The following is a 12,603-nucleotide window of genomic DNA, read 5'->3' on the forward strand; positions in this document are numbered from 1 at the left end:
TTGCCCAGTCAGTTAGCAAAATGGAGTAATGGATTGACTCAGTGTGGAAGGCAGTCCTGTGCCAGAGGCTCCACATTGGACCAGAAGACATGATAGAGAGAATGGATGATCTTTTATAGGAATGTCTTGAACAATGCTAGTATCGCTACATAGATAGTGAAGCTCAAATAAAATAGTCTTATGCATGAATGATTTGCGAGCCAGCACTCATTAGCATGTTGGGTGAAACCTAGTCGTGGCTTATATGAACCTACCCATTGCTGCTTGTTCCATGTTGCGTTGAAATCAAGCTATGCAATACATAAAGGAAGCATAAACAGCAGAAATGTGTTTGCACGTATCCTACTGGAATCCAATTACTCACAACTGAGGACTTCACGGAAGAGCTTTTGTGTGAACAGAGATCTCTTCAAAAGGAATAGGGGTTGCTCCCCTTGATAACTCAGAATACAATCTGCAGAATTTGTTATCAACAACTGCAGGCTTTCTGTCCCCCTCCCACTTTTCTGTGTTGCTGAAGCTGGATAGCTAAACCGGGCAGGAGTCCATTTGGCTTTAAAAGGTTCTCCTCCCTTTGTGGAAAGAGTGAACTGAATGTGTATTTCCTTTTGTCATGATAAGCAATAAAGCAGAAGCGGCTGTTTTTCTTTAAAAAAGCAAAAAAAGTAGGGAGTGCGTCTAACCAATGTCTCAAACTGGGAATTGCCACCCTTCTCCCCCATGAAGATGGCAGAGGACTCTTTTGTATTGTTATAAAGCTGCATCAACCTAAATCTGATGTAACACAACAAGCATCAAATAACCCACTTCCAAAACATTTCCCCGAGGCAAATGGATTCAAAGGGCATTGAAAACAGTCATTATATTGTTAAGAAAACTTGGTTTCAGCCGGCATACAACTGGTTTACAATATGGGGATTTCTGTTTGTTGTTGAACATCAAAACACATCAACCCTAGCCAAATGGTTGATAGTCATGATGTTTGGAGATGCAGTCCAGCTATGTCTGGAAAACAACATGGTTCCCTGCCAGTCTACAGTTTCTCCAAATCCTACAGCTTCAGGATATTTGTCAACCTTTTTTTAGGTCTATCACATCTGATGAGATCTTGGCAATATCATTGCAAGGACTTGTTAGACAGTGCTGAGTTTTCACAAAACTTTCACATGAAATGTTGGCATGCCCCCCCCTCCCCCAATGTTTACTTCTCAAAAGGGATACCCGCTAAAAGCAGAGAAGCAAAACAATAACATAGCTTATGTATTAGTCCTCCCTATTTTAAAAAAAAATTACAGACGAAACCATTTTTGTCCCGAAGACACAGGAATTAGTTCCATTTGAATTGTCAAGAAAATAATTGGGATTTTTTTTCCCACACAGCATTTGCTTTCTAAACTTTATCAAGCTGCGATTGCGTCTTATGAACAGATTTTTTTCCTCTACAGAATCTATAGGAATAAATAGGAGTAAACACCTACAGTTGACAACATAGATGGATACTGTGATAAAATGGGGAAAGGGTCTTTTATTGGTTCATAGAGGTGGGTTGATCTTGATAGTAGTTTCAAACTAGAATCATACGGCCTTGAATCAGGCTTTATGGTATACGGCACAACCACAATCTTATGCCTTTCAGGACTACATTTTTGTGGGCACCAAATTGGAGCTTTGTAAAATAACATATGAAACAAATACTTCTCTGTGGTTTCCCATGTAGCGCTGGTGAGTTTAACTTTCTCACTGCAGATTGATTATCCTGGATAATCCAGAAACTATCTGATTGCCCCTTCAGTTGTAATGAGACAAGCCATTTAATTATCTTGATTTATTTTTCTGCCAAAATTGAGCTTGCACAAAATTATCCAGCTTTCCTTCTGAGAGTCAACTCAAAGCTCCAGCTCTTATTATCTAAAGACCCAACAACCTTTGGTTTCTGAATGTCTTCCAGATCATTTCCATTAGGCACGAAGTGACAAAGTGCAAGAGACCATTCCTAACGTCAGTAGTGAGGCTCGTATTTGTACAACCGGAATATGCAAACTGTTCTAAGTTCTAGTTGAACAACATTTTTCCCTGTCCAGGTTGAGCAAATAAGCATTATTACCAAACAGGAAAATCAAATATTTGTTTTTCTTCCAGTTTTAAGTGGCTTGTATCCCTCCCTGATGCTTTAGGGCACTAAATGGCTCAGAGGAATAAAATTATAGATCTGATTATCAATTAACAACCTATGGTTTGTTTGTTTCTTTATTAATTGTTGGCTTAGTGAAAGTTGAGGGTTTCTGGAAAACACTGTTCTTTGCCTACATAGTATAATACTAGACTTTGCTATGTCGAAGCCCATACGTGTGATTTTAGAGTCAGGTTACAGATTTTACCAGTCTTGACTAGCGATGAAAAAAGATGCCATCTGCTGTCCAGAATCTTAGCTCAAGCAGTTCTACCCTATTTCTTTAAGAGAACAGAGAAGGTGGCTTAAGTTCACCACATTTGGATGGCTTGCTTCGTCTTTTGAAGCCCGTTGGGTTTTTAAAGTCAACAACTATAGGTCATAATCTGAACTAGTTGAACTATTCAACCTTGTATTTAGGGGGAAAGGTAGCAGACAGCCCAAACCCAAAAGCCTACATTGGTTGCTACATAAAGAGCAGTCTGTACCACAGTAGTTAAAACAATTTGCTCAGCATGGGAAGGGAAATGTGTCTTGTCTGCTGTGTTGGGTTTATGTATATCATACAAAATTGTGCTAGGAGCCTTTAGTTCCTTTTCCCCTCACTGTTACTTGTTGCAGATCATATGTAATCCATTCCACAAGCTCTGGACACACAGACACTGCATTGTAGGACTGCTGAAAGGAACATGAAATATTCAGATCATTGAACCAGAATTTAGGACCTGATGATTGTTGCTTATCATCTGACCCTGTTACTTCTCTATAAATACTGTCTTGAAATGGGTAGGGTTCAGTAAGGGCTTTTTTTAAAAAATGTGGCTATTGTTAGACTACCAAACTGCTTAAAGATTCCACTGTCCAAATTGTCAAAGATCCTTTAAGGTTGTGATGTGAACAATAAGACCTAGGATCAGCCTTTATTGGTTGAGCATCCTCCAAATTCATTGAGGTTAATATTCCTAGAATTGGCTGTGATGGTTGGGATTCTGGGAATTGTAGTCCTAACACATCTGAATGACAGCCAGGTGTAGAAGTCTATTTTTATTTGCCTAAATGCTTCATCCAAAAGCAAATAGGACTTGGTTTAGGTTTGAACGGACTTTTACTGAGGGCTAATACCTGTCTCTCCTTTGTTTTTCTTCCTAGGGTGCAAACATGGCCAAACAGATTGGAGCAGCCACTTATATTGAATGCTCAGCCTTGCAGTCCGAAAACAGCGTACGAGACATTTTTCATGTGGCGACCCTAGCCTGTGTAAACAAAACTAATAAAAATGTTAAGCGGAACAAGTCGCAGAGGGCAACAAAACGAATTTCACACATGCCAGGCCGGCCAGAACTCACTACAGTCACCACAGATCTGCGGAAGGACAAAGCAAAGAGCTGTACAGTGATGTGAAGACTCAAGTTTCTCACTCAAGATGGCAAAGGACCATGTGTTTGGGGGGATAGAGGATAACTCAACAAGAAGTGCCCAGTGAAAGTGGCCTATTGTATGGGCATGCCAATGCTTAAAGGCCACCGTTTCCCCTTAGTAGGCAAGAACTGTACTTGAGGGGTCAGTATGTAGGGAATCAGTGGGAAAAGATGGATCCTGAAGGGTTGTTGAAGCTACTTGGATGAAATACCAAATATGAATGAAGCTATTTGAATGTGTTAATGTGGCTAAAGGATTAAGTAGCACCCAAGGAAATGATGTTCTGGAGAAAGCTTATTTTCAGTCTGTTTTGAATACCAACTTCGATTCTGATTACATTCTAAACAACAGATCTAAAGATCTACTCTCAGATCTAAAGTCAAGATTTTCCTACTCCTTTCATTGTGAATTTTGGCCTTGTGATGCAGTTTTAGTTTTTTCCAAAGAATATATCTTTGCCTTTTAGTTGAACCTTAAAAATAGGAAGAGTTATTCTGGAGAAGAATGCTCTTAGACTTTAAAAATATATGTTGTGTGAGAGGACTAGAGTGAAGGAGGAAGCTAAACACTTTTTAAAAGCTATTGTTATGAAAACACGGATGGATAAGGAAAAGGGTTTTAAGGATATCTTTTTTCATCTCTTTGTCTTGGATATGACACCTTTCTCTTCATGCTTGACCCATCCTTTTGGATAATGGGCTGAAAATTAAGTTGGATTTCAATGGCTTCTTCAGGAGTTGTACACAACAAGAATAGCATAGATGGAAGAGTAACAACATCCAACAAATGGTGCTAAGAGTTAGTTATAAAGAGCGTAGTCTTACTGCCCTCCTAACCCGCTCTTTTAGTGTGAAGGAGGCCAACCACAGCACTGTGTGTAAGAGACTAAGTGCTGTTTTGCTATATGACCTTTTCTACAGTTCTGTCCTGGGTATTTTCTGTTTCGGCTAGCACATGAGCCAACCTTCTCCAATTAGCTCCATTAAAATGTATCTCAGAGAGAGAAAGGGAGAGAAAGGCTGCGTATGGATGACCGTCTCTTATTACACATTTCTGTTTACTTGTAATAAGCACTCTGAGGAAATGGGGGAGGAGGAGCCCAAAGAATGGTGGAGCCTTAACAGGTCCCATGTGGAAACAGGATATTGCATTAATCCTGAAGGTCTAATGCAAGCATATCCAGACAGTGATCATTAAACATTACTTGGGTGACCCAGATTCTGTCAAATTCCTTTTCCCTGACTGATGACTATTGTTACATCCACTAAGCCAATCTCAAAAATAGTTTGCAGATGTTGTTGCGCTTTGGAAGACGCTGCAGAGCTCTGCTGAGAAGCTGTCTCTCTAGCTTGCCCAAAGCCAGCGTTTTTCTCCAATGCTTCATTTTTGAAGCACTTCCACACGAAAGGTCCAGATCTATTGCCACCGTGATAACGCTTTTGATTGACGCAATGGTATGCTTATGGCAGTATTAAAACAAGCGAACGAAACAAAAAAAGCTGGCAAGTGCTTTCCGTATTTAAGTATTGTAAAATGAGAAATGAGTTAACTGTTTCAGCAGAACATCACTTTTTAACAAATGATGGTCACTTTGTATGTTTGGTTATTGTTTCTGCAGTATTTATTTTTCTTTTAAATAAAAAAAATGTTTAGTCGTTGATTACATCTGTGTTCCTATGTTGTTTTATACTGTCCCACCACTGATATTTGTGAGGGGCAAAGAACAGAAAGACCAGTTTGGATGACCCGGAGATAAAAATCTTGGATCGGTGATCAAAGAGAAACTTATAAATGTTTCAGTGTTTGAAGAGAGGTCAGGACGGTGGGTGCAAGCAGTCTGGTTCCTTTATGTAAGAATGTTTAGACCACACCAGAACACTTTAGTTAATTTGTGGTAAATGCTTGGCATTTTTGCTTGTTCCTGCAGCTTGGTATAGGATTTTTATAGATGCTGTTGAAAAGAAAGACACAGGCAGGAGAAAGAAAGAAAAACAAAGAAAAAGGAAGAAAGGAAAGAGAAAGAAAGAGGGAGGGAGGGAGAAGGAAGGAAGGAAGGAAGGAAGGAAGGAAGGAAGGAAGGAAGGAAGGAAGGAAGGAAGGAAGGAAGGACAGTGATGTTGGGAAAAGGTAGAGAACCAAGCCTACAAGTGGATTCGGATCTTTTTTCAGTAAACATTAAAAAATTTCATTTCATATAAATGGTGATGAAATTTATATGATGATGATAATGATGGTAGCAAGTTGGATTTTGAGATTTGTTGTTTTTACAATTATGGAAAAAATGGGTAGAGAAGGAGAATAAGAATTATTTTGTTACTGTGGGATTTTTCAAGCAGAAGAAGTGCTATCTTAGTGCTATCAGCTCTAGTAAGCTGAGTGGTGAAACTTTAGAGCGGGGAAGTTATGACAGCAAACGCAATCATATTTTGAGAAGCTGTAATTTTCCTGAATAGCTGCTTTGAGCCTAAAGTTACCTTTAAAAATTGTTCAGCTAATTACATGAATTATGTATTGTCTTGGTTGGCTTGGTAGTACAGCTGTATTATGAAGTAAGACTGGTTAGTGGAGAAGAAAAAATTGCTGATCTGTTGCAAATTATCAGTTTATTTACTTTGCTCATGACTTACCTCATCCATGCAAGAAAAGTAACTTACATATTGAAAAGATTAGAAATGGCTATTACACATAGTTGACATTCGTAATTAAAATAATAATACTTATGCCCCTGAAATGTCAAGATCACCTTGTCCAAACTGGCTCCTTCAGAAGTGCTCAATCACAGCTCCCACCTGCCATAGTCTTAAAGTCCCTGTGAAGCATTGCTGGTTGTAAATAGAACTGATAATTTCTCACTGGAAACCCATTGTCTTAATTTATATTTTTTAGATCAACTTGTTGGATGCTTCTCTACCCACCCACCCCATTCAATGATTTTGAGTTGGGTGAGGGAGAGAAATGACTCATTGAGATTTAGTCTATCGATTTCCTTGCAAAGAAAGGAAGGGCTGTTTATAAGGTTGCAGCATAGAAGACTAGCCATGACACATTAGCCATTTGCCATGAAAGCCAGCTGAGTGATCTTGGGCCAATCATTCTCTCTAAGCCTGCCCTGCCTCACAGGGTTGTTGTTATGGGGAAAATAGGAGGAGAAAGCTGTATGTTATATTTGTATCAATAATAAAGGTGGGATACAAATGAATAAAAAATAAAACAGAAGATTTGTTCAAGTCTTTACACAAGAATCTGATCAACTAAAGTTCAACACTAAATGGACGCTAGATAAGGCTCAATGGAATCCAGAAGAGGTTGGATTTGGAGCGCTTGAGGGAATGCAAATTAGTTTAACGGTGCACTTAACTCCGCCGTCACCCCCTCCTCCTACAAATGGGAAGAAATGACCTGTTGGGATTCCATTCCATCAATTTCCTTGCAAGGAAGTGGGTTGCCACCCATTTTACAGTCTAAATCTGCGTCAAGGAAAAAGGATATAAAAACAGGAAAGCTTGCCAACCCTAGGGACTGGCACTATTACCAACATAACAGCTTCCATCGCCAGATACAGTATTAGGTAGAGCAGTTGTGTGTTGGCCAATTAATCATAATCTACAGTGGGTTTGCATAATCATCGGTAATCACAGATGGCCAGACATTATTACTTCGCTTAGTAATCAAGGGATGCTTCTGGCTAAGTCAGAACAGACTCCATCAGGTACCACTTCTTTGGATGAAATGATGGAAACGTTTTGGAAAATGTTTTTCCCAAATCCTATTGTCAGCCCTGGAACCTATTAGGAGTTTTGAATCTGATCCAGTTACAGCCGGTTGATAAGACACTTTCAGGTCTGCTACTTTACCCGTTTTCCATTGGAGTCATTTGGGACAAAATCCTAAGCTTGATCCCAAGGATGGAGACCATACAGAGCATACTATCTCTACACAAAGGCTTTCAAGAAAATAGATTTATGTGCTTTATGAAACAAACCGCTATATCCCAATTATGCCGCTGGCAGAGAGAATACGAATACAACAAGAGGAAATAACTTCTTCTTAACCTGAAGCTGTTTCCCCATTAAGGAGCCAATCCAGGCATAAAAACAAGAAATGAGCAAAAGAGGAATAAATGCTGAGGCCCTCAAGAGTTGATATGCAGCCTGAGGGAAAAGGAGATTTAAAGCAGAGCGTGTATGAAAACCAACTGGAGGAGGAAGAAAGCTTGGAATATATCAGGATGGAGGTTGAGAAGAAAGAGGAAGAAGAGTGTTCAAGGTTAATTGGTCAGGGCAGGTCCTACCAACCAGCAAAATGTGGTTGGGCAATACTGGAAGTGTTGCAAAGTGAGAGTATTGGGTTATACTTTGCCTTCTTTAGGCTAGACCAAAGTCCTCAGGTGTGATGGTGAATTTTGTGGTGCCAACAATTTTGACATGACATTCAGTTAGCAGTCAAGTCAGTTTCTATAGATAGAGTGGGATGAGTTGGTGCCATCCTTTCTTTTGCCTCAGGCTGCAAAACACCCCAGTTTGGACTTTGATTTGGAAGGACTAAAATGAAGAGTGTTGAGAACAGTCACAGTCACTGGGTGTGCTTTTCTATAAGTTTTAGATTTTGAATATATGTGTGTATGTGTGTGTGTGTAGATTGAGATTGTCTTGGCAACGTTTTGGCGAGGTCTCACTAGCCATTTTAAGGCTGGTGTTTTCGGTTTAAAGTGTGGTCAGAGCTGCCGTCTTTCTTAGTGGGTGGGTGTGGAGTGCTGGCTTTGTTTCAGTAAGTGGATTGATTGGCTGTGTGGTTGTGAGACCTTGCCGAAACGTTGCCAAGACAATCTCAATCTTACATGGGAAAAGACCCGAATACAACAAGACCCAGTACATACACACACACACACACACACACTCAATCAGCAAAGCACCTCAGTCTTATAAAATAAAAAGAGAGAAACAAAGGAAGGACTCACTTTTCATAAAAAAAACACATTGACATTTCAAAAATGCAATCCAGAAGCACTTTAATTTTTTAAATATTAAATCCAAAAGCATTGAGGTACTGTAAACATGGGAAATTGACATTGGCAGTTACATTGTCAGGACATTTTTGGTGAACAAGTTTTTAAAATGTATTGACCTGCTTTCTAAAACATACTCTGCTTGCAAATGGAAAGAGTTCTATAACAAGGGTGACAATTACTATAACACTAGAATTTTCTGAGACTTCCAACTGTTTTAATGTTGTTAATTATTTATAATTTAAAAAATCAGAGAAGCAACAATTGAATTATGAAGTGTTTGTGTGGATTTTTTGAAATTCGGAAATATTTTTGTCAAGTCAAGAAAAACTATGTCAGCCCTATTTTTGTGGGGTTCTGGGCTAGAACCAAAGAAGGTTATAATATCAACCATTTCCCTGCTTTTAAAGTTGCAAAAAAAAAAAGGTTTACCACAAATTTCTTTTCCCAACTGAATGACCTGTCTTATTTTTAAAGAAACTATTTTTAGGGGAAGAAAAAGAAATGCAAGAAACATTTTTTTTTTATTTTTAACATGAGAAGCTCAACTGATTTTGGGATTCCCATGCAAACTTGCAATTAAACCATTGTGTTTGCCTTTTCCTTTGTCAGGAATTGAAAACAAGACCTCCAGAATTCCCAGTGCAATCTTTAGCCTTAAGGGAACTGTCCTGATTTTGTTTTTCTGCTTGTTTTCCTAATGCTAAGGAGAACAACTGTGCTAGGAACACATCCTTCTTACGCACTCACATCTGATTCTTTTATTGTTTTACTGGATCAAACAAGGTACGTAGCCAACTCTTTATCTTCAGTAAGTGGCCAGAAGTTAGTGGGAAGATCATAATCGTATGATATGAATATTATTGCCTAATGTTTGTTCTTAGTCTCTTATCTGGAGTTAGAACTATAGGGGTCAACAATTGGAAGTCATCTGAGGACTATCATAACAACGCTAGTTGATCCTCCTGCTGCCTGTCCAGCAGGATGCTTGAGCCAGGAAAATTATGGCTGAATAAGCTTGATCTGTTTTCCAATTGCTGACCAGCACCAAGTGCATTGAGTTTCTTTTCTTAGTCACATTGAAATTTCACAAGACAAACAACTCAGAAAGTTAAATAATTTCTCCCTGATAGGAATATAATAGGAACTTCATGATTCCACGTATATACATTTAAATGTAATATCAACTACGAGTAGTATCCAAAATTGCACAAAGACTTTTTCTACACATAAGCTGTTAAAGGTATATAGCTATATATTAATGACTTGTGCATGTTTAATTGAATTAGGTAAGTTTTTCCCCTAACAAAGTGCACGGGGTCATAGGAATTTCCCTATACATTAATTTGTCTATTCTGCATTATTTATAAATAAGCCCATTTTTTTAAAAAAAAATGCAGATTTAATGAGCCAGGAAATAATTGTATACTCTCCTCACTAGTGCTGATAGTCTAACTTTCAGAAGTATCTTTGTCACTCTTCATCTCTTGAAGATAATTGATATCTGAAGACAGAGGAAGAATCTCTTTGAGGCTGATGTTACCATCAATGTTCTGTAAAGCTGTTCTAAGTTCAGGTTTGGAAGAGACAAGATCAAAGGTGGATTGCTGCTAGTTCGGTCCAGTTCGGATGAACCGGTAGTGGAATTCAGGCCTAGGTCGCAGAACCGGCAGCAACCCAGGTCTGACACGTCCCTGAACCGGTTCTACTGTGTCTTCTGCCGTTGCCGGCATGGTTCTGTGCATGTGCAGAGAGATTTTTAGTCAAACTAAACCAGTACTAACTGGTTCAGGAACCCACCCCATCCCTGGACAAGACGGTTACCATGATGGCTTATTTGGATCTGGACTTCTCAGTTCAAAAATATGAAAGCCACTGTTTGTGTTGGGGTGGGGGTTCCCTTGGTGTTCTTTGAGTTTGCTTGTCCCAACGTTCTTCGGTTCTTGGATGAGAAGCGAAACATCTTCAAGGAAAAACAAAGCCCACTTGCCTTTTCAAAAAGCCCCTTTGGGACAGTCTTGACCTGGATGAGTGAGTCTCTCCATAGACATCTGAGCTTGGTTATTTTCTTGCAGACATTTCATTACCCAAACTAGGCAACATCATCAGGACTAGCACTGATGATGTTGCCTAGTTTGGGTAATGAAATGTCCACAAGAAAACAACCAAGCTCAGAGAGCACCCAAGATCCTTCATTTCAACCCTACAAATATTCTCTTTTAAAGAGCAGGTGCTTTACCATTGACATTAGTTATTTAAAACATTTATACAGCAGCCCGTTTTAGTTATAGGAAGTAATTACACATCCACAGTTAGGGGGACATGGCAAATCTTTCCCTTAAAGATGGGTTTTTATCATTCAGCAGCTGCAAAGCAGACATTTTGTACTACAGTACTGTGTGTGTAAGCATCCTTTTAGATTCAGGTAACATCAAAAGATTTTAGTATATATGTTTCCTCAATTGTTAACATATTTGGATTTTAGATTCTATATGCACAGGGACTATCATTGATTTTTTTTAAAAACCAATTCTCTCTAAATTGGCTGAGGCCTCTTTAATGTCACAACTCTCCTTAATTGGCTTTTGTTGTTTGGAGCTTCTCTCCAGGCATACATTTAGACAATTATCTGTAATGATAAAGATTTAAGCCATTCCTGTTCAGATCATCAATTGGTCATATTAGATAGGGGTATGCTGAAGGGCTGCAAAGCCTGAAGATCAAACCTGAAGTAGTAATCAGGGATTATCAATTTCATTCCCTCCATCCCATAACCACAAAGAAATGGCTGCTTTCTTCATTGGGTAGTCAGGAGATCCTGGGGGAACAGTGAGAAAGGTAGAGTAACAAATTTCCTTCCTCCAATCACTGCCCATTCTCTTAAATTCTAGATTACTGTAAACACTTAACTCAGTGATTTACTCCTGCTTGGCTTCTACTTGTCCCTGAAGCATTTGGTCAGAAACAAACAAGGGTAAAATGTCAGGAGGAGGAGGAGGAGGAGGAGGAGGAGGAGGAGGAGGAGGAGGAGGAGGAGGAGGAGGAGGAGGAGGAGGAGGAGGAGGGGGAGGGGGAGGAGGAATCATTTTAATACTAAATTGGTATACTGAGACTGCAGTATTTTACCTATATATTCCTCTATCTATCTATCTATCTATCTATCTATCTATCTATCTATCTATCTATCTATCTATCTATCATCTATCTGTCCATCCATCCATCCATCCATCCATTCATCCATCTATCTATCATTTATCTATCATTGTATCTATCACCTCTCTTTCTGTCTATCTATTTGTTTTTGGTATCTATATCTTTGCGACCTATCTATCAATCTCTATGTATCAATCTATCTGTCTATCATCTTTATATCTTTCTATTTATAACCATATTTCATGCATTAAGGTTTGCTTTAGGTATTCAGCTGAAACTTTCTAAAAGCATGAAAAGGAGAAGAAGAAAATTTCAATGAATTTATCATGGTTTGGATACGCCATTTGTCTGATTGTTCTGTATAGGAATGCCCTGTCATTCTACCATCAGTAGTCTACAGTTTCATAGTCTTGTGATACTTCAGATGGGTCCCAAAGAAAGATAGCAGAAAGAATTTTCTTTTAAAGGGCTTTTTTCTAGCTAGAGATTATTGAAACACATGGAGACTCCACAAGACAGAGGACAGTCAGGGATACAATAGAAAAGAAACAAAGCTACCTTCACTTAACTCAATATCAGTTAAGGAAATTCTAATGTATCCCAAGAATTACATGGCAATCTAAAGAGAAAGAAAACACCCCAAAGACCAAATTCAATAGAATAATTTTGCTCTCATGTCTTTCTATTGGGGAGAGGTTGGGATGGAACATAATGTAGTCCAGGGGTGTCCAACTTTGGCAACTTTAAGGCTGGTGGCTGGCGGGGGAATTGAAGTCCACAGGTCTTAAAGTTGTCAATATAGACCTTGTCTGTTTGCAGGAGTTGGATTGCCCTGGATTGGATTCTAGGCATGTCA

The 12,603-nt window shown here is 39.0% G+C and overlaps 1 protein-coding gene across 1 annotated transcript in view; it reads left to right on the forward strand.

Moving 5' to 3' along the window:
• Positions 1 to 5,252, forward strand: part of RND3 (Rho family GTPase 3) — a 28,004-nt gene extending 22,752 nt beyond the window's left edge. The window contains exon 5 of the mRNA XM_032211692.1: positions 3,320 to 5,252. Within this exon, the coding sequence (XP_032067583.1) occupies positions 3,320 to 3,571 (252 nt within the window). The 3' untranslated portion in view covers positions 3,572 to 5,252. The remainder of the gene's footprint in view (positions 1 to 3,319) is intronic.
• Positions 5,253 to 12,603: the final 7,351 nt, after the last annotated feature.

This window comes from Thamnophis elegans, chromosome 1 (genome assembly GCF_009769535.1).
Source record: "Thamnophis elegans isolate rThaEle1 chromosome 1, rThaEle1.pri, whole genome shotgun sequence".
In the NCBI taxonomy this organism is placed as follows: domain Eukaryota; kingdom Metazoa; phylum Chordata; class Lepidosauria; order Squamata; family Colubridae; genus Thamnophis; species Thamnophis elegans.